Source organism: Adelges cooleyi, unplaced genomic scaffold, assembly GCF_023614345.1.
Source record: "Adelges cooleyi isolate 19-005CV unplaced genomic scaffold, UGA_ACOO_1.1 ACOO_flye_CR_arks_rails_tigmint_CR_PRNA_376, whole genome shotgun sequence".
In the NCBI taxonomy this organism is placed as follows: Eukaryota; Metazoa; Arthropoda; class Insecta; order Hemiptera; family Adelgidae; genus Adelges; species Adelges cooleyi.
In genome coordinates, this window is record NW_026096053.1 from 7022257 (window position 1) to 7046284 (window position 24028).

A 24028-nucleotide genomic window follows, 5' to 3' on the forward strand; every position below is an offset into this window, starting at 1 on the left:
GTGTGTGATTTGTATGTTATATGGAAAATAATCTCCGCGGCAGATGCTGTATGATGTTCGAACGTTTAAACGACGTGAAAAGATACATAAGTAGATATAAGACTGTGAAGAAGCGCCTATCTATAAAGAATTAGGATCTATTCTTTTTCACGTCCAGGTGGCAACCTAAGACAGTAGTCGTCGCACTTCCTGCCCCGAGGACATATTTCTCATAGCACAATGTGTGCTATGCGAAGAGACTTCTCCAAACGGTTTCCTCGTATTTGTTGTGGATTTCTTTCCCACCAAAATATCCTATGCAGTCGTGGGTTTTTTTATTTATGCCCAGAAAATAATAAGTATTTTTCTCAAAAACATTGGTTTCGTCGGGTTTATGTAGGTATACAAAAAAAAAAAAGAAATGAAAAAAGACCGGGTTTTCGCAAACTCTGACATTTCAAAACGTTGGACCGTACCAAGTATACAAAATATGGCACACGACAGGCCGTTTCGGATGTGCGCAACGATTCCCACCAACATTGCAGAGTAAAGGCGATCAGCCCGTGAATTATAATGGACCACCGCCGCTCTCCGTGCGCCATCGGCAAGGCCGCCGCCGCGCCGGGCACTTAATTTCTATAAACGGGTCAAACGTGATATATTACCGTCATTTGGAATACGGGAAAAATATAGTAGCCCCCCGATTTTTTTCTCTTCAAATAAAGATATTTGATCTGCCGTGCATGTGTGTGTGTTTTTTTCTCATTTTTTAATTTAATTTGTATACACGTCGGGGACCGGTTTCGACTGAATAATCGTGTGCGCGTCTTAACGACGAAGAAGACGAGCGATAGTCGATAAAAATAAATATGACTATATATACATAAGTAATACATGCCCGATTTTTACCCGGTAGTTTGCACGTCCTTCCTGCGCTTTCCGTCCCCACCGTCGGCCTCTTGAAAATAATATTTCATACTTAGTATAATTATTATAATATACATATTAAATATTACACAACAAGCTCTAACGGTCGTGTGGGCGCTTGGATCAAATGCGATGGCCCCCCGCCGAGAATGGAATAAGCCGCTTGTCGCACATTACCCGCATAATATTATGATGATTGCTGTGCGCCAAATAAATACATATTTTTTTTAAATATTAACATGTTTTATTTATTCAAATCTACATGATGAATAAATTTGGATTGTGACAAAGTTGAAATGCCGTTTCCGTCCCGCTGACCGCTGCAGTGGGTGTTTGTGAACCTCGAATAGTAGTAAACACACCGAACTGCGTACGACTGGCTAATCATTATAAACTTGGCGAGTGTACTTAACATATTTTTAAAAAGTTTTTTATGTAAAACGCACGTGATTTAAAAATCGAATTGAACTATACAATCGAGAACAGTCGAGCTAAATGATAGTTAATAGGACAACTGCATTTTTGTTTTTTGTCTTATGTGTATATTTATTAATTAGTTATCACCAATGCTTAACTAATTAATTTGCTTGGATCATTTTCACTCAAATTACCGTGCAAGTTTTATGTCGACTATTTTTGTGTACTTTTTTTACCAAATTACTAAAAAAATAGTGTACCTATGTTTATTTGTTAGCACTTCCTTTTTGGTAGTTATTGAACCAAATGGAATCAGAACTAAAATGATGATCCGTTAGTCTTGGTAGTGTTCAGCGTTTTTGTTAGCTTGGTTTGATTTTTTAACTTTGTAATATAGTATTGTGATTTGTGCGCAACATTTTTGCACACACAGAAACACTAGTATTGGACGGATTGATAAAGACGAAAAAAAATGTACCGTTTGCGGATGAGTGTTGACGTTTCTCACGTTTGTGGGAAACTGTAATCCAAAACGCATAGGAATGTCGACCCCTCTGCCGCCACCATTTCTGTCAAGTCGCTTGAAATAAAAAATAATCGAAAAAATAAAAACAAATTCTTACCCGACTCGTTGTTGGCCGCCGACAACGTTATAAATTAATTAATCAAAGTTCTCACCAACTCGGGTTAAGAACGCCCGGTTTTTAATGCCGTGTGATTTATCACTTTTTACTTAGTAAAATGTGCAATAACTCTTATCGTTTTGTGTGTAATTTATGTACATGTATATATTTTTTTTATTCAAATTTTTATGCGTTGTTTTCTTCGATGCACTTTTAACAAACAATTAATTATACGATTGGCAAGGCTCAATAATCTTAAAAAAAAACCGCCCGATTGGTAACGACTTAATAACGGCTATAGTTCCCATTGCAATAATATAATAATAGTAATAAACGTTTTTTTGTTTTTTACGGGTTTCTCTTGGACTTCGTCGTGATTTCTTCATCCGACGACCGGTCGACCACCGGCGGAGATCCGATACACAAGCAGCTCCCCAATAAATATATTATACGTTATGAGCCGATCACCGTTCAATTAAAAACGTCTAAATAAATAATTGTTTCCCTCTGGACACTATGTATATAAATTATAATATTAAATAGTCTCGTCCGGTTCTTTAGCCCCGCCTCGATATTTTTTTTTTCATTATTGTAATAATATAATACACAATAGGCGTATTGTCACTATTAACATACACAATATAGTAATATTTTAGAACTTTCTTTATTTTTTTTTTTTGTTCCTTTCAATACCTCTCGTGATCTTGTTCATCAAACCTGAACAATAATAACACATTAGACCGGTTATTAGCGTGTCTGCTTTACAAACCGTGTAGTTAATCCCATTAGCAAACGTCAACGGTATAGTCTTGTTTTCAAAAATAAAAAAAAATGAATTAATCAACACCACTTAAAAAACACTGAAAACACTTTTCTCGCAGTCGATCGGTGGGTGTGTGATATTTTGTATTGACCGAAAATTGGCGATACATCAAGCGTGCAGTTTATTCGGTTGACTAAGCACTCACGTCAAGTTCATCCGCGCCCAAAAATAATACTGCAAGGCACACGCGTGTCTGACGTAGGTTTAACCAACCGTGTAAGACCGCGTTCGGGGCGTACACGTGTTGTTTGAGTTTTTCCAGAAAGTTAAACATGGCTGATGAACTTAACACTATGGTATTTGTAGTCCAAACGAGTGCACCTGGGCGCCTGGCTTCGGTAAGCCCAGAGTAAACCTCTTACGCATACCTGTTATATTTGGCCTTACAATAATCAGGCTTTATTGTAAGGACTTTTTCAACTACACACGTATGTGTTTTACTTTAAACCTATTTTGTCAGTTTTATCGAGACAAAACAAATGATTAGGTCCGTATTTCATATAATAATATAATATTGTATAATATTCCTAAAGTCAAGTACATTATTTAAATGTTTTACTGCACGATAAGTGTCCTACTGCATCTTAAAATAAATCCTAATCTTAAATGTGTTTAAGAGACGTCCAAATAAGAGTAGGAACTGGCCGGTGCATCTCAGAGACAATATAAATACAAAAACAAACACACACACACACGGTTTTCATAGGTAAAAATAATGGAAAAATGCAGTGCGTGGATCCCGCATTAAAAACGCATAATATTATAATATAAAAATTGAGAGTTTGGCCAATTAAGAGAGCGATCTAGACTAATAAATAACCCCGACGGTGAAGGTTTTCGCGCATAATATGTATGAGATAACGTCTGACACGTCTGGTTTGGTATTTTTTTTCCTCGTGCACTTTGAATATCACCCCACCGAGTTTTTGCCAGTCTTGACTCGTCGGCAGGAGGAAAACATTGTTTTCCCACAATCCGTATTATGTATGTATGTACTTTTTTTTGTATGCATATTATTATAATTTACCGCATTGCGCGCAGATCTCTTTATTCGAAACAACCTCTGTACACTACCAGTTATTACAATAATTAAAACAACGTTGCACGAGTAAAACAAATTCCAATTAATTTATAGGTTCAAAGTTTTACCGGCTTAAAAACCAAAACGATAACACCGAGAACGCGTCAGAGTTGTGATAGTTTTCTCGATAATAATATACCAAATACTGATCCAACACAGCTGCCATTTGGTGCCGTTGCCGATACATGATAATGATGATAATAATAATAATAATACAATGGTAAATATATTATTGATGTTAAACGCATGGTTGCTTTGCGGCGTGTCCTCAAAAGGGTTCGGGACGCACTTGAACTTTAACGAACGAATATCACTTAAGGACCATAATAATTCTCCAAAAGGATAGTACCGTATATTTTTTCATTATACCATTTCGGTCGTCACGCTCGAGTTATTTATCCGTTTCGATACTGTTATACTTTAACCCGGACGGTGTATATAATATATATATAGTATATACCTATATATTTTTATTTTACATCATATATTTATATAGGGAGAAATATAAGTCTTACCCGATCGACCAACTCTGGCTATGATACGCAGGCCTCTCGGAAATTAATCAACAAATACTTTTACATTATTATTAATAATGGTAGGTACTAGAAACGTAACGAACAACCTTTACATACATTTCAATGTCAACAATGAATAATTGGTTTTGTTTTCTTTATTCGCGTTTGTGTTTGCATTAATAATAATGATAATATTTATAATTATTATTTATTACGTTTAATAGGAATACTAAAAGCGACCGAGTGATTGGACAAGTGGATAATTTATTTAACCGCTATGGAAAGCCCTTCAAGTATACAATAATATTAAACAGAATAATAATAATAATAATATATACAATCGCGGTGACTTCGAATAAACACCACTCGAACGAGCCCCATTATAAATTGAACAATGTGTAATCACAATGATAATAATAACACGGTGACTATATTATATATATATATATATATATATATATATTATTATAAGATTAAATACCGGTAACTCGGAGTCATCAGGCAACGATGAGTGTACCATAATATATAATTTATTTTGTTTAATTTTTTAGTTGTATGCACTTTTTTTACACCTTAAAAGGTGTGGCACTTTAAGCGAGTTCCTCTCAATTTAAGCTTGCTTGTACCGAAATAAAAATCTCAACCGAGTAAATGTTTGAGCTGTGCGATAAAAACGTTATCTTCCAATTGCATTCGTGTTTGCCTTTCGTTGCGAGCAGTTTAAGGAAAATCCAGTTTTTTTTACACAATCTTGTCAACGACTTTCAAACCACCGGTTGTCGTTGGACGTGGCCTTAGTTTATTTTGTACTTTTCATCCACCTAGTAATTTTTTCTCTAAAGTAATATATTTTTTTTGTTTTATTTGATACAGCCGGTGAAAAGACAAAATAAATCAATCTTTTTCTATAGGTATTATGTCCTATATGTATATTTATTTAATAAAATTGTATTAATTCTTATCAACTTATCACAAAAATGATATCTGATAAGTGATAACACTACTATGATATCACAATAACTGGCAACAACCTCTAATGGTGCTCGACCGGTCCCCACTGCGGTATTAGCATAGACTGGTCGTTATCGTTTAAATCGAACATCACTAACGGCGTACCTATATATTATAATATTATGTCGCACCGTGTATTGTGTATACGATGTCGATTTCACACTACATACAGCATTAATGTATTATTTTCAAAGATTTCAATGAAAAAACGTAATGTTTTATTTAAAAAATTGGTGTAAATATGAATTATATAGTTATACATTAATTATTTTCAAAAACATCAAATGAATATTTAACAATGAAAATTTCTGCGTGAGAAATATTCAGAGAGCGAATTATTATTGTCGTCGAACAGAATTGCGTTGTTGTTATTATTATTTAGTGTAAACCGAGAATTTGCGGTGTGATTTTTTTTTTTGCTGTAAGAACACTTGAGGTTCCGGGAAAAATTACTATACACCAACAGATAACCTACACGCGCACACACACTAGTGCGTCAGCCTATTATTGTAGCGGTCAGGCTGTGGCAATAATAGAATGTATGTAGGTATGCATATTATTATAACAGAATACAGTTTTAATCGAATTTTGTCTTTTTAACTTATATTATAATATTTTTAAATGCTTTAACGGATATATTCGCAAAGCGATTTCGAAAACGCCGCCGAATGGTGTTTAATGGGATTTGCAAGCGAAGAGTTACCGTGTAACGTTCACTACACAGTTTTAAACATTGATTCAATCGAAATAGTTCAAAGTACTCGGTTATGGTTGTTTTGAAAATTGCCGGTCGTTAGTTTTGTGAAATACTAGTCGTTTATTTCATGTATACACGGGTTATTTACATTTTTATTGTCGACAATGTTAGTCGTTTTCCATTCCAATACTCGCGCGCGAAACGACCCGTTTTCTAGGTAAGGATAGAAAAATAAAAACTAGAAAGACTTCGACCAAACGCCTCTTTCTCTCTCTCTCTCTCTCTCTCTCTCTGTCGTTTTGTTTGCATATTAATGGAAATTACAGTTGATCTGTGTAGCATCTATGTTAATATATGTATCTTTTTTTTCTCGATAAAAGCCATATTATTACTGTAGTTTCCTTTGAATGTGGTTAGCTGGTGCTGTAGGCGTTGGCCTATTGAGTAAAAAAAAATACCCCCTCTCCCGACTTTTGTTTTGTTTTGCGATAACTAAATCTATTCATCTCGGCTCTCCCCGCATCGTCGGTGGTGTCGGTGTTGTTGTTTTTGTTGGTCTCCGGCATGTTTGGACAGGAGGCCCGGAGAAGTTTTTCGTGGGGGGGAGGGGTTGGCAGGTTGGACGACGGCAAAAACGGATGTGTGTTTCTTTTATGTGTCATTGTGTGCGTGTATGCCAAACAACAGCAGCAGCAGGTACAAAAATACTTATACACAAGTAAGAGGTCGGATTTAAAAAAAAAGGCTCGCCGAAATATTGTTACAGGGCAAAATACAAATGCCCATGTTACTTGTATGTGCACGTGGTGAGGTATAATAAAGGTGAGACGATGACCCCGTCGCCGCCTACACGCTTCCGAGACGAATAATAATAATAATAATAATAATAATAATAATAATGAAAATCTATAAACTAATTTTCGTTAACGTTTACATGGCGCCTCTTGCTCATCTTCTCGTGCTGCAGGTAAATGGAGAAATCACCGGTTGACATATTCAACCGAATGCTTGTGTGTGTGTATGAAAACGTAGTACCCAAACGATCGTTTTTATATGGCAGGCCCCGAACGCGGTCGCGAGTCGATGGATTGAAACGTTTACCAACTTATGGTACCTATTTCATTTCTCAACTAGAAAAAATAAATCGTATGATAATATTAAACGCGGGCCATTATACACCATTATTATGTTAATGAACAAGTACACAATAATGTATAATATTATATACACGGTATAATAATGATAATAGCTGTTGTGTGTAGCGAAAACCCCCTTCGAATATCGCCCACACACACCATAGCGGCTTGGTTGCCGTTTTAATAATTATTCATTCAAAGAGACGAATCGTTTTCACTATGCAACAAATAATAATATTAATAATGGTAAAAAGCCAATATTATTGTTATTTGTACAATACCGAAGTACCTATATTGTTGTTGTAGTTATTAGGGAATATAATCGTTTCAGCGACTTATTATAATATCTTCCGCCGAGCGCGCAGAATACATTATATTTTAATATACAGCAAGCCAAGTCGGAGAATGATTACTGTGTGTACAACACAGGTATAATCATACTGTACAACGTAATAGTTAATTGGATTTATTTTTGAAAACATCATTTTTGTGTGTACAGTGTATTGTCATGATGCTCAAAATTTGCATAACCCGAACCCACGTGGCTCCTTCGTAGTGCAATTTGTTAGCAATTTAACTGCCGAGCCAACGCTTAATCGAGGCTTAACGACCTCCCTCAGACGCATAATAATAATAATAATACACCTTTAGTGCCGTTCGTACCCCAAAAGCTTTCTTTTTATGTGTGTGTGTGTGTGTAATGTGCGAATCTAACATTCACAAAACATGTCATTTGCGACGTTCATTACTTTATTTTTATTTTTATTATCGTGGTGCACGTCATCGACCAGACAATAAAAACACTAGCTATAGATTTTTTTTCTTCTAAATTCTTTTATGCCTTTCTAGTAACTCCTCCGGTGATTCTTTTTGTTTAAAAAAACGCTTAGATTTATTGTATTTCCCTGGGAGAAGCTCAACCTCGACCGTTCACTTTTAATAAAAAAAAGTCGCTCCGGAAACTTTTAAGTACCTATGTACGCCCCAACAGTGGACGGCGATTTTTTTACAAACAATTTTTCTCCAATACAATTACTTATATCAATCGAGGAATCGTGACAGTTTGTCGGCCCTTACACGGGTTTTTATAATTTTCTTCTTGTATACTTTTGATAATATGATAATCGCACGCTATGGAGACGTGACTACTTTTTTTTTTATAATATAGTACACCGTAGAACACACACAACGATCGCAGTTGTGGCGGTGGTTCGTGTATAGGCGTACGAACCGTTTATTGATAAAACACATAATTTTTTTTTACCGATTTTCTCATTTATTATAATATATATTATTATGTATACCGCACACGCGGCAAAAGTATATTATTATTATTATTAGTATTTGTATATTATGTCTTGTTTTCGACGACTCAATCCGTCGGACCACACCGCGATGAGGATGATAATAATAACGTTATATATTATGTGAGTAATAATAATGATCATTGCGTGCGAGGCGCTCTTCTCCTATTTATTTTTTTGTTTTCCCACCCGCACCGCGACCGCACCACCGTTCTTCTTATTTCGGCCTGAACACAGAGCTCTTCTCCGCTTTTGTCAGTACATCCATCCCGTGCGTACACCCCGTGGCCATGAAACCAAGACGAACAGACACACACAGAAACAAATAAGATACATAAAGAATATTATTCTGTATATATTTTATTATTTTCCACCGAGTAAGTGTGGTTTTTTTTTTCACCGAGAATAATATTATTATTGCTCACTACACGCGCAATACAGATTAAGCGTACCTAACGAAAGGCCATGTAAACGCCAAAAAATATTATACCGACTATATCGGACGAACAATACCGACTATAAAATAAAATAATGTATTGTAAACGCGTAATTATTATCTCCGTTAAGTACACACAACGGCTGTTGTTCGGCGACGATAAGAAAAACGAGAATTAGGTTAAAGAATATTGCCGTAGTCGATTCCGACAGCACACCGTCCACACTTTTGAACGAGGAAAAACAATCGTGTTGGGTGCAGTTTGAATGTAGAAAATTTTATCGAAAACTTTGTGTGTTACTCCACAAAACGGGTTGCCTTACACTAGTATGTTCGCGTGCCCCGTGATAATATGTTCACTCAAATATTTATTCAATAAATAAGTTATGTAAATAATATTACTCAATAGGTATAGGTATTATTAGTGCGATGAATCGTCACGTTGTCGTCGTTTGCAAACTGATTTCGACGTTTTAATCCAAACGAATGACTAGACAACGTTGCGTGTTTTATGAGAAAAATAAATTGGAACGTAAATCTCGGTCGTGTGCATTATAAATGTCTAACAATGATTGTATTAATAATAATGAAAGAAAAATTGACAACCAGAAATCTCAATGGAAACGTACACGGCCACACAGGTAGATGTAACGTTTATGTTTTACATATTGTGTTCAGCACAACACATGCAATAAGTCACTTAAACGTAGCAGAAAAAGCGTTTAAATATTTAATTCTAATCCTATTATGCATTTTCCAACGATGAGATTAGTTTTTTTTTTATACTCAATAATTTATCTACCAAAAGTTAACTTGGACTTTATTGTGAATCGGACGGTTAAATCTTAACTGACCGACCGATTTAAGTATTTAAGTTTTTTTAATCAATCGCGCGAGAACGAACGTCATTCAATTTGTTGTTTTATCTACATCTCAACGAAATTTTAATTGGTTAAACGGTTTGCGATATAATATTGTAGCGCAAAATATTTTTTCAACGTCATACGCTGTTTTTATTATGATAATATTTGTATACCATTAAAAATAATTGTAGCGTAAAAATAACAAAATCATTTTGCAATTCTTTTGTTCGGTGGATGAGCATATTTGCGCTTTCGAGGTTCTTCTGAACAGTTCACAAAAAATAGAAAAAAAAAAGAATTTTATAACTGGATCGGGCTTATAAAAAAAAAACACCGGGTTAGTATCAACTCTGCTTCTATATTATTTGCATTATTCTTGTAGTAAAATCTTGCGGCAAATTTAAACTTTATGGACCACATCCGGTTTTGAATGGTCGGGTAGACAAAAAAGGTAATTTAAATTTATAAGAGGACTCTGTTTCCGGTCAAGAAAAGCCCCCGGATTCGGAAACATCGGTGGCCTTGCCGAGGTTTTGTCCACTCACCTACCAATGTAGCTGAAACACATACTAATGGACTTATGTACGGTGTACTCGTACCATACAATATATTATAATAGAGTGCTAGCTGTTGTGTGTGGTAAAATGCAGTGAGTTACCGTCTGCATAACGGTTAATGGCTTTTGGCGGGCAGGCCGGACCAGCATCAGGCGAGTGCGACACACACTGATATGTATGTTGACCTAGAATCGAGCAAGCCATGCTATATGCTATGGCGGTGTGTTTTTGTATACAAAAGAAGAGGAATATTGTGAATCGATTTTGCAGTCGCCGCCGCCGCCTGTCCGGCGCCTGTGCACGTTCGCCCTCGATTTGGCCGTTTATTTTTTATTTTAGGACTTTCAAGAGCAAGCCCTTGAAGAAAACCTTTACGTTATGTAGGTTAGGACATAGATCGCACGTAGAATGGACTTCAGAGGGTACCGACGTATTGGAAGTTGGCAGACGATTTTTTAGTGATTCGTACTATCATTGGAATTTAATCAAACGGTCAAATGACGGGCAGGGTCGAACTAAATTCACTTTGAACCTCTAAACTCGATCTCGAGTACATATTAACAAATTACACGTTTCGTTGCGCCGCGTTTAGCGTTGGTTCGGCTAAACTTTGTATATTATCGGGAGAAGTGGTATTAATTATTTGTTTTACAGTTGGCGCTCACTCTTCTCTGTACGCTCAACGACCACGTCGACAATAATAATAATAATAATAATAATAATTGTTGCGATAAATGTTTTGCGTGCGGTTGATACTATTGATCCGTGTTTCAAACGACGTCTCTACAATTTCTTGGCGCCAAACGGATGTGACCGGGTCTTCTTGCTCCCGTCCGCCGCCGTTTGATTCGTTTATTTCCTTCTTTTGAATATACCCCATACTAGCTGTTATACATTTTGTGTCAGTATTCTAGACAATTTTTTTTACCCCTTCTTTTTATTTTGACGATTTTTATCCATTGTGTACACTCCATCGTGTGCGCGGATGAACAATGCCGCGGAGTTAATCTAGCGCAAAATGTCGGCCTTGCATATTGTACGTTTTTTTTTTATCTCTGCGGCCTTTATAGGTTTTTGCACATTTAGAAATTTTCCCATTCATTTCAACACGCGGACCTCTCCCGATATTGGCGTATAATGTACGTGTACGTACACGAAAACATAACCCGAAGACAAAATTATGATAATAACGCACATACAAACAATAAGTGCGATCCGGATCAGGTGTGTAGATAGATATATATATATACAGTCTATTGATATGAAAAACGAAAAGTGTAACGCTCGTCGCCCCATTGTAGTATCGAGAAATCAAACATCCGAGCACCTTCTTAAATCCTGCAAAGAGAAATTACTATCGCGCCGAACAAAAAGTACCTGTTAAAGATATAATATTATATTTTGTTAGGCGTTGGTATTTTTTTCTTCGAAAAGTAAATCTTGTAAGCCTGTTATCCGGAGGACAGGGAATACGAAAAAAGAGTTTCGGTTTTTTTTTTGTTTTTCTTTCTCTTAATGAAATTAAGGTCAACCCGACCATGCCGTGCCGTCGTGTTTATTCAACGTTAAACGATCTCGGTTAAACGCCACCCTAGAAGCGCAGTACGTGCCGTCCAACAATGATTCATCGCAGGCCAAGACTTCCGAAAAACACCCGCGGTCCGTAGTAATATTTTCGGTAGAATTATACTTACCTTTGGATTTATTAGGGTAAACACCGCTTATACCTATGTGCCCCGTAAGTGGTATCCGCATAATTACTCACATAAAGCTGTAGAGCTTACATATTATTATTAATATCTAAGCAAATCAATTTTGTATGTGATGTACATAACGACAACCTTCGCACGGCACTAGTACCGTTTTAGGTTAGGTTCTCTTAATTGACAGCGTATGTGTTTGTGTGTGTAATAGAGCTGGGACAGGATGCGACGATCCTCGGCTCCGGTTATTTTCCCAATATAATAATAACAATAATGTTCGGCGCGCGCGCATTGTTGTCGTTTTTATGGCGCTAAAGGCTCTCTGTAAAGGCCCGGGCAGGTAACGCGCGCATCATCGTGTCATTATTGTCGTTTATTATACAAGACGTTTTCGAATATGGGAAAAATGAAAGAATGTATGTAAAAAATTAACCTCGATTTCCTCTGAATACACACACACACACACACATAGACATTCCGATAGTGTTCGGTCGCAACCCTCGTACAGTACACCGGGATCTCGAGTCTATTGAAAAAAAAGTGGTCTTTTGTACGGAAGACATTAAGATTTATATGCTTGTGAGCGGCTCGCACACACACACACACAGACACATAATATACAATTGTCGCCAAGTTATTATATTATTTTTCTTTTCGCTCGCCCTTTAAAAGGGACCGATAATAGCGCGCGGGGTGTCCTCGTCTCTATCAGCACCGTATATACTTACATACAAGTCCATGCCCAGCGCTGTGGCATATATATATCTACACAAACATACCATAAAAATTGTGGACATAATAATTCATCCTAACTGCCGGGCGGTGGCGGTGTCGGGTTTCTCGCCGTTGCACTCGTGCCCAACATTTTTATACTTGTATATAATAATATAATAACACAGTAGATATATTATACACGTGTATGGTGTTATTAGAACCTTATTCTCTCCGACTAGGCTAAGTATTCTGTGTTTTGTGAAAATTAAAAACCCTCGAGCGAAATCATAACTGCCTTGCCGTGGTCGATTAGCTTTGTGATGTTGTATTTTTTACATAGCGCGACATGAGGCGGACTCCATACCCAAGGTTACTCTCCTGGACTTGGGAGACGATGGTAACGACCCTAGTGGGGCAGTGGTGGATAGGATAAGGGATAAACTATAACTTACTGGTGTCGTAGCAGTAAAATATTAATAGCATTGCTGCTGTGTAGCGTTTTATCGAAAATGATTGGACGTTTATTCGCTGTGCCCTCGCTACGAAGGCGGTGGCTTACTTGACCTAACCCAATTGCAACTGAAGGGAGAGGGCGGGTTTCAAAGTGTTTCTGTCGTAATTAGAAAAGCGATCGTTTGCAGGATTAGTTGTTGTGACATTTTACTTAGTCAAGTGCAAAATTCTAGTCGGCCGGCTATCGATTTTTGGTTAATAATTGAATTTTAGCTTCTACCGTTTAATATTCCGGAAAGAAACATAAAGTTAAAAATAATTCCTATACCGCACAGCATTCGCCAGACAGGCGGCGCTCGCCGTCCAAATGTGCTTTAATTAATTATTTACGTTATACAAAACTAACGGGACGGGTAAATAAGCATCGCTCGCGCTTTAACTTACAAACGATGACTTAATTGTGACAAATTCAACGTTTTATAGTCGACAATTTTTTAACAGGCAGCAGCACGTCATGCCGGCTAGCGTTTTCACACTTTGTCAGAGTGTGCAGTAGTAGTGTATAGTAATGGATAAAATATATATATATGTGTAGAGTGTTACCGGAGGCGTAGCGTTATATTTAAAAATTAACTAGGGAACCGTTCCGGACGAACATACATATTTGGGACTGGATGCGGCGGCGGCGTTAAGAAAATAGTAATAATAATAATATATATTATAATATAATGACTATTTTCGAGTCACTTGAAATCTGGTCGTCTCGCACCTTTGGCTTGCCGCCCAATTGGTCCGTGTTGTTTTTGGTCGGGATTAACGGCCGCCATGGATATTTTGACACACTCGGGCAATATATATATGTAGATATATAATATATAATTAACGTAGACGTCGTAAACACCAACGTGATTTTGGAGAAAAAAATAACGTTGACACGGTCGTTAAAAGATATTAATTTAATTTGTCGGCTATATTTATGTAGATGCTCTCCCGCCACAATCCGTTTTGCCTGAACATAGAGTCGTCCATGATTCTAGACGCCGCCGACCGAGTTAAAAATAATAAAAAGAATCCGGTCATAACAATAATAATTAATAAAAAAATAATATAATATACTTTACACGTTGCTGAGATAGTTTTAGCGTTATACGAGCCGAAATGGCGTTTATTAAAAACGTCCTTCTCACTTACTTCTCTCATTGGGATACCAGTAACATTTTTTTGAGGTATTTTTTGTGTTCTGTTTAAGTACTTGCGATACACACACACACACGCCCACACACAAATCCTCGGGAGAGAGATAAACTTTGGGCTTTTTGAAAAATTCTCTATTGAAAGTCAGTACAGTGCGCACAGGGCGCCCGCAGTAATCGGATATCGAGAGAATGTTTTCATATTATCTACTCTGTGCCGCCGCCACGGTCGATTTGGGTTAAAACAATATTAACAGAGCCGAAACAAAATCATCTACTCTGTCGGAAATCACGTTGTCTCTGCTGGCGGGTTTCCACCGAGGCAATGACGTTTTACGTTTTATATATATATATGTATTAATTATTGCAATAATAATAATTATATTAATGTTTTATAATACACTCGCCATCGCGGAGACGGTGTTGGGTGAAATGGCCGCGACGACTATGTAATAATAATTTTACACGTTTTTAATCTTGTCAAAAAAAAAAACAAGAAACAACCTATGTCGTCGTTGCTTTCGGTCTAAAATTCTTATTATTGCGACGTACTTAACTGCGTAATAAACTAAATACATACATAATTATATATGTCTACACGATAAATATTAAATGGTGTATTTGCGGTTTGTTAACACGACAAAATACATGTTCAGTGAAAATATTATACAATAATTGTGTTACTCATTTGCAAAAAGCCGCCGTCAAACGCCAATGATGCGTGTACCTAAATCAATTACTCTACTTATGTTTTTTTTTTTTACACAGGGACAGAGCTTAAAGTGTGTCAGTCGCGGCAGAGCTGTTGCGACCCGAACACCGAGACCAAGCTAATGGATATGGTCGACGAGGAGTACAAGAGACATCTGGCCGCGCAGGCCGGCTTCGTTTACGACCTGCTTAACTCCACCGCCCATCACTTGCAAGGTAAACACGGCGCACTACAATCCATTAAGAAAAATATTATTATCATTATTATGAATCCTTCGGACCCGGGTCCGGGGAACTCGCGCTCCCGCTGACCGTGGATGCTTGTTAATCACCTGTGCAGTTGTCGTTCCGTATAGGAGGTACACAGCCCCGGGGGCGGCGGTCTTTGGCAGTCGTAAAACGAGGCCACCGTGACAACCGACCACGGGAATTCTGATTATAATAATAATTTTACGACCGAATGCAAAGAAAAAAAAAATACTAGTGAAATACATGAATGAACGAGTTCCACGACTTTTAATCCCCGAAAAAAGTAAAAATAAAATTTGATTAAAAGTATTTAATAATAGTTTGAGAGACAAAAGTAGTACATACAATTTGTTCATATGGGACGAAACCGTGTTTGCCGAATCAAAAGAGCGTTCATACCAATTGAAAACATTCAAATTTTACATATTATAGCAATAGAACAGCTTTCCACATGACCACGCGCTGCCTATATATTATAAGAGTAATATGGCCGCAAACGCTTGTATTTATCATCGCCGTTATTAAAGCGAAACCCGTCGCGGCGTGGGCGCACCATCGTTGGATTTCGAATACAAAACAAGTCGGCGGCAAACGTTTAAATGCAAATGAACCGTGTGTAAATTTTAATTGATATCCGAACGTGGATAATGTAATGCCGGATGTATATAATATGAAAATAACATATGGTAATTTCAGGCATATTTTTTTTTTGTGTCTATACTCTTTAAGCACGTCAAACAGTAAGGGGTTTTGTATGTGTCGGTATAACTGTCCGTACGATCGTAACCAAAGAATGTCTAAAGAGAATACCTACTATAAAAAAAAAAAAAAAAAACGTCGTTGCTTTTGTGCTAAACTTATTCACGTTTATTCTTTATTTTTATTATTGCGGGTATGTTTTGGAAAACATCTTAAACACAGAATTCACGTTTTGTGTATGTAAACTGCAAAATATTACATTATCATTGTTGAAATAATATAATTCTCGTTGCGTCTCCATTTTCATTTCCGTCGGCCAAACAATTCGGCCGAAACGCAAAACGAATACCAAAATCTTTTTCGGAGTGACTCACGGCAAGGGCGCACATAAATCTGAAGACATTTTTGTTAGATTCATCGTTGATTAGAGTTTGTTTGGAAAAACTAAGACGTTTCATTTTCCTTATATCGACAAACGTTTGTTTTACTAACTTTTTCGTTTCAGGGTAAACAGTCTAAACACCGTAAATGCCCAACTAAGGGACAAATCACAACTTCTGTCTAATTGGCGAAAACTAGTGTTTTTTTTTTCTTTCAATAAACCATCGTGTCAACTCGACTCGTACTTTAACGCACGCACCCGCATAACTCGGTCCCTCTCCGGACAATACAGCCCGTACATATTTTTAAAATATGTAGGTTACAACCGCATTCCTCGCTTTTGAACCCCACAAAATAATAATATAGTAGTTATAATAATAATAATAATAATATTGTTTTCGCCGGTTTCATCAGTTATCCGCCAAACCGTAAAAAAGAAACATAATCACCGCAGCAATAACAACCCTAAATCAGACCGAATGCGCTGTTATTGTTTCGGCCGTGTGAATCGCCTCGGGCTCGGAACGTTCTAACTGCCGAAGCGGCAAAATGACAGTTTACCCTAATAAAACGCATATACTGAGAAGACAATAATAATTTAATAATCACCTACTGCCGATAACCGTTATCGAGAAGGGGTTATACGCGAGCACACGGACTTACCTTTTTTTTTTTTTCGTAGACAGGTCGTACATGAGGATATAATAATATAATATATACAAATAAAAACTCGAGAATGTATAAATAAGAACGACAGACAGACGTGCCCGAAATTAGTCGGTTTTACAGGGTACTAAAAATTATGGCACACGTCGTGGGGTGTCTTCTCCAAAAACAATATTATATAATGCTTAGGTTAGGCCCGGAGGGTTGGACGAGTTATTGCGGTGTACATATTATATTATAGTTATTATTAGGTACTCGGGTCCTGTGTTATATTCCTGGTTCTTGTGGCGGTGGCGCATTCGTCCTGGTCGTGTTCTCGCCATGGGCCGGACCGGTTTTCGGTACAACCGTTTTTGCACACTTATTAGTAAATACTCACTGTGAACGGATTCTCTTCTATATATCTATAAATCCACCGACCATCGTTGTCTCGTGTTTTCACCCCGGTTGACGAATGATGCTGAATAAAGTATACTACAATTTAATAGGTACGGCGTTTGTTGTTTTCGGCGGTACTTACACACACACAGGTGCAACACTGGCCGCCGCCGCATTCCGAAGAACGAACCCCCTCCCCCCCGGGGTTACCGCGATCCTCCGGGCTCTGCGGCAAACTGCATTCCAGTCCAGATCGGATCCCATTCAATTGTTTCTCGACGTTTTCTATCTCTGTTTTTCTCAGCCCCTTCTTGTCGATCCTCCTTTTAATTCCATTTCGTATAATCCGATTTTATTATTATTATTATGATTATATACAGTTTTTTTTTATTTTGTTCATTTCTTTATCCCGCCGTCTTATTAAACCCAATACCGACGCCGCGGCGTGCTGGTCTTCATAGAACATAAATAACGTAATGATCCGTTTCGACGACCATGTATTATATATATTATTATAGTGTATATATATATATACTGGCAACAAGTCCACGGCAAATCTTATCGCTCTTATTAGGATAAATTAATTATAATATCACGACCGCGCGGGCTACTGGTATTTTCTAGCCGCTACCGCTGCTGTTCTTTACCGCAATAATACAAGTTCAATCATAAGCGTAGCTTGGTGGGAGTAGGGGGAGTCTAGAGAACTTTCCAAACTTCTTTTTAGGCTCAAAAAAAAAATCATCAATCAGTCATTTGCCCATCGTTGTTTTTTTACCTGAATCGTGTAGGAACTCGGTTGGGGTAGGATCTGAATTTCCCTAGCTCATCCCACCACGCTATGCTTATGAGTTCAATAAAGCGACTACATTGATCTCTCTTTCAAATACATTAATACAATTAAAGCTCTAATATAGGTCTAGTTACTAGTATAATATGAACTAGTATGTGTTTGCTTTTGTATGGCGAAGAACCGTTTCTGTATATGTATCAGTAAATCAGTTTGTGGCGTTTGCATATTATATTAAATTATACGACTGCCGTGTTATGTGTGGGTACGATTTCGGTGTTATTCTTGTTATACACGATTAAACGTAAAGCGATGACGAGTACTTTGTGTACGGCCAGTAGGGAATGTTAACGTGTACTGAAGTCGCTGCTCTAACGGGAATAGTCCGCCGTTGATGTCTATTATTCTGTCGGTTAAAGTATTTTTATGTGTGCGTATAAAAAAAATCCCTCACAATCCGTTCTTTATTGTAGTGTATATATATATATTTGTATACGGTAATTGTTCAAAACACGTCGTATGTTCTCCATTAGCGTTCATTGATAAAATAGATTGAAAGATACAGTAAATATATATATACACATAATACATGATATTATGAATTTTTTTTTCATATTTGCCGGTAGCGTCGTGTCGAGAGGAGTGTTTGATTTCACATGACGATACCCTAACGCACGCGCACGTCCTAACAACATATGTAATTTTCATATTGTTTTTTTTTTGCCCCGTACAGATCACGTGAACCACATGATTAGGAAATCGAAAAGCAAAACCATTAGAGTGCTGGCGGACGTGTACGTGAGCATCGCCGGCCCGGCTACCGGACCCTTGGACACGTTCCACGACCGGTTGTCGCGGTACGTGCACGAGGACCCGGAAACGGTGTCGGGGGCCAGCCTGGAGGACGCCGCTTCCAGATTGTTCACCGACCTGTTCCCGGTGGTCTACAGGACGATCGCCGTGGCGTCCGACAAACAGGACAAGGCCGCGCAGTTCGACGGCGACTACGCGCAGTGTCTGGCCGGCAAGACGTCCGATATCAGACCGTTCGGCGACGTGCCGGCCACCTTGTCCAAGGACATATCCAGAACGTTTGCCGCCACTAACGTGCTCATGCACGCGCTCAGGTACGGCAGCCAGCTGGTGGACGAGCAACACTCCGGGTCGTGGCTGGGATACGGCAACAGGGACCAGTGCGTGGCGGCCATGACCAGGATGAGACAGTGTTCGTGGTGCGCCGGCAAGGACGCGAAACCGTGCCACGGCCTGTGCGTGAACGTGGTCCGCGGATGTCTGGCCAGGGAGACGGCGCACCTGGATGCGTCGTGGACCGGCTATTACGAGGCTGTTGACCGACTGGTGTCGGCCATTAACAACGGACAGTGTTCGGTGTGTCTGGAAGACTTGCTCAGGTCCTTACACTCGAGAATTTCCGAGGCCATCATGTTCGCCATGAACCACGCTTCCGATATCCAAAACAACGTAAGTAAATCAACATCGTCATCATCGTTATAATATCGTAGTTCCGCGCACGACCGTTTGTGGCCCGATAGTAACAATATCGCTGAAAAATGCAACGATATGAGTAGTACATTTGTTTTATGGCATTCGGTCAGTGCGTGCACGTCGCCGACCAAACGTCTGCCGACCGTCTGGATGGTATATAAGGACAGACGAACAACAGCTGTTTATAGCGGGATGAAGGGGCAGTGGGCGGGGGCGCCGCGGATTCCCGACAGAGAGACATCAATGGGGTTGTTACGGGTTTGACACGGTTTTTCTGAATGACATGGTGTGCGCTCGGAATCGAAATCAGTATACCGACTACCAGTTACCACAGCAGACGCGGTGCGCCTGATAGCGCCACCCGAGGACGAGAAAATGCACATGGCCGGGCATAAAAGGACCGGCGGTCGAGCTCGAGGCGCGCATGACTCATCTGAATGAAATGCCCCCCCGACTGCCATTGGTCCCGGACGAAAGGAATGCCGATCTTGCCGGCACCTTTCACGCACGCACCGCATGTATAAAAACGTAGGCGTGTACACACAAACGCAACCCTTCCGACACTAAACCCGATTTACCATATTTGGACCGGTTCCGACTCGCACACACACGCACACACTGCACCTAACAATCCGCATTTACCTTATATACATATGTGTGTGTGTGTGTGTGCGCGAGTTTAACCTGCTCGGAGACACCGAAGATAGATAGAGAGAGAGATAGATAGTGAGAGAGTTCTTAACAATGTGGATTCACACGACCGGCGGTGGACATACACAATAATATAATAATATACAAAGAGCGAATTCGATCGATTTGTACAGCGCTAACGAGGCGGAGGCGGCATTATAGCAAATAGACATTTAGTAGTCGGGAACCCCGCGGTGGTTAATAAAAAAAAAAAATATATATATATATTATGAAAACCCTATACCCACCCGTCGCGGATTCTCTTGTAATTGTGAAAACTGTTTTTTTTTTTTTGGTCTTGAACCCGAGCCGAGTAGGTTTAATGGAATTCGGTAGGTTTTCCTATTGTCCTTACGCGGCAGTGTTGATGTAAAATAAATTAATCGACTACTATAAGGTCGCTTGTGAACTTTTTACCGATTTTGAAAAATGGACGGCAACAACATATTAATAATCAATGATATTACTATTATACCGAGTGGCTCTGTACAATTTTTCAAGGGGTATCGAGCCACCGTAATTATACTAACCAATAACCAAACACCTCCCTACTACTCTCTCGTGTATATGACCTTGTCGGATTCTAGTAAATTGGTAGAACCGTTTGTTTAAATTGTATGAAAATTCGAGGTATCCGTCTAGGCGTTCTGGGCGATTAGTAAACAATAAAAAACACATAACCAATCCAGGCAATTCACATAGTCGGATACTATGCCAGAACCGGAGTAACGTGACCAGCTACTGCGTCATAACGTAACCGAATAAATGTGACGTGCGTGTGATAATTAATTTTAGAGTTCTCATAAGTTTTTTATTTCAAACTGGAGATAACCGGATCGGGCTGGTAGAATAACAAATTGCGGTCGTTCATGTAGGTCCCCAACGTGCAAACAAAACAATCCGACTTAGTAATATTTTTTTTTCTATACATTTTGCCAGCTTAGGTAACGTGATACGGTAAATGACGTTTTTTTTTTTATCAAACTGTGCGAAAAAAGTAAAATTCACTTGATCAGCGGATTACAAAAAAATACACCGAACAAAATGTCGATTACAGAGCAAATTTGTATAATGTTTTTTTTCAGTGTAACGCCGGTAACGTAATCCAAGTGTAAATTTCTTGGTGCTAATAATAAAAAAATATATAAATACAAGTGCAACGCGGTACTAAAGCGATGTTGCCCTTGGTCATGGACCATTTGTTACTTATACATAACACTATACTCGGGACGTTTACGGTTTATTCAAAGCCAAGCAGTCGAATAAAATAAAACAGTAACCACAATGTCTACACACAGACAACTCTATGTATCTCTCTCTCTCTCTCTATATATATATATATATATATATATAAAAATACAACAATATTTTGTACTTGCTGTATACATCAATTGATAATATATGTGACTTTATAGTTGATGAATATATAGCTTTGATATTTTTTGTTGATGTAAAATAAAAATGTTAAAAATGCGTTCCACATTATGTAGTACAGTCAACGGAAATCGAACGACATACGTCGTTGTGTTACATTTTATAAAAGTAGTTGTTTTTCAGATGATAATATTATAGACGGACATGGGCAAAATTATCAATGTATCAATTGATACATACATCAATAAGTCTCGAACCGTATTTTGATAGTTGGATTATCCATATAGTATACAATACTATATGGATATAGTATATAGTATACATATATATATATATATATATATATATATATATATAAAGACATTAAAATAATTAATTGTTGTTATTGTTGTACATGTAACTAGGTACATCAAAATGTATAAGAGGAAGTTTACTCTGATATAGGCAGGTGCTTTATGTTTTATTAAAAAAAATTTTTTATCTCGTATGTATCGGATGCCCGTTACCATTTCTTATTATCCGAGTCATTGATTAAATATAATATTTTTTATTGTTTTTACAATAAATATCTAAATTTTATATTTAATCAATGTCCGAATACAACAGCTGTGTGCTAAAACGAGGCACGGTTTCGAATAAAACAAGGATGGTCGGTAGGGGTAAAAAAAAAAAAAGAGGACCTGACGTACATAGGATATAACTCTGCCGAGTTTAAGGCCAACGGTTTATGTACATATATACACATACATTTATGCATGTATATATATCTCGCATGTGACAACATTATAATATACAGTATATAAACGGCGGCAGCGGCGATGGACGATGCGTTTTTAGCGTTTGTGTGTGTATACAATGTGTATTGCGATCGGAATGGAATGTCACCGTGTGTTGCAGCAGCGGTCGGTTTATTTTTACCGGCCATTAAAAAAAAAAAAAAAGAAGATAAAAAGAGAGAGACACACACACACACACATACACAAACCACGCATGAGTTGTGTATCACATTGGCAACGGGGAAATTATTTCTTTATTATAGAATCTGTGCAGATACACGATCGGACAGTCTGGGGTGTTCAATAAATCTGTCGCCACTCGTGCGGGTCATCGGCTGTCCCGAAAGCGTAAGTTATATTATAGGTCGTGCCAAAAACAATTATTTTAAAATCTTAACTATAAACGCGCAGGCGGGCGATAATGCCTACCACGGTTTTTAGTAGTTAAGTGAACGAATTTTTCCAATAAGAGTGTGTTTCCAGAGGGAACTGTTTTCGGGACATTTTACAACACATTATTATTATTAATATTTGCACCGCACTACTTGCCCCGCTCAAAAACGGTGATGTGTGTTTAATCCGCCGTGTTTATTACTCGTATGAATACATTGTTATACAAAGTATAAACCGGTCGGCTGTGTGATATTATAATAATATGAAAAATGGTTGTCGTAAAGTTTTCGACGGCGCTTTTCAAAGTTTTTGCTTACACTTGTTTGTTTGTTTTTTTCTCTTATGATTGATTACACTTGTCGTAATGGTATTTTGATAATACTTTAAATACAGATCGATATTTGATTTTTACAAAGTTTTTAATAAAACAGAACTCCGAGAATAGTAATACAAATCTACGCCGCGCCGGTCGAAACTCTTTCGGCGCGCAAAGTTTGCAAGTGTTATTCTTTATTGAAAGTTTTACGACGACCAAATCCGTGTGTCTAGAGGTAATGCGAGATTCGACGGAAACCGTTGCAATGGTTTTACAGCGTTTACCTACTACCGTGTGCGTGTGTGTTGAAAGTTTGAACAGAAATTAGAAAACTTACAAGTTCCACAACGGCAGTGACGGATTTCAGACGTGGACTGGTGTTGTCGAAAAAATAGATCTCAACCCACAATTTTGAGAGGGTATTTTCTATTTTTTTTTCTTGCAAAAGTAGTGTTCTGTATAAAGTGATCTGTTATCATTCGTATAGTGGATCGTTCACTTGTTTAAAAAAAAAACCATCCGCAACAATCGTAATCGTTAAGCAGAGTTAAACCTATTAATAGATAATCAACTAACCTTTTGTAATTTAACCTTTTTGGGGTTAGTATTATTTGATAGTTATGTCTCTTTACTGACGGAAAGGTAAAAAACTTGCGAAAATATAAAA

At 38.0% G+C, this 24028-nt stretch overlaps 1 protein-coding gene across 1 annotated transcript in view; it reads left to right on the forward strand.

Moving 5' to 3' along the window:
* The window catches only part of LOC126841112 (division abnormally delayed protein-like), a 51325-nt gene that overhangs the window by 12352 nt on the left and 14945 nt on the right, over window positions 1-24028 (forward strand). Inside the window, exons 2-3 of the mRNA XM_050577402.1 lie at window positions 15201-15359; window positions 19040-19788. Coding sequence (XP_050433359.1) covers window positions 15201-15359; window positions 19040-19788 — 908 coding nt within the window. The remainder of the gene's footprint in view (window positions 1-15200; window positions 15360-19039; window positions 19789-24028) is intronic.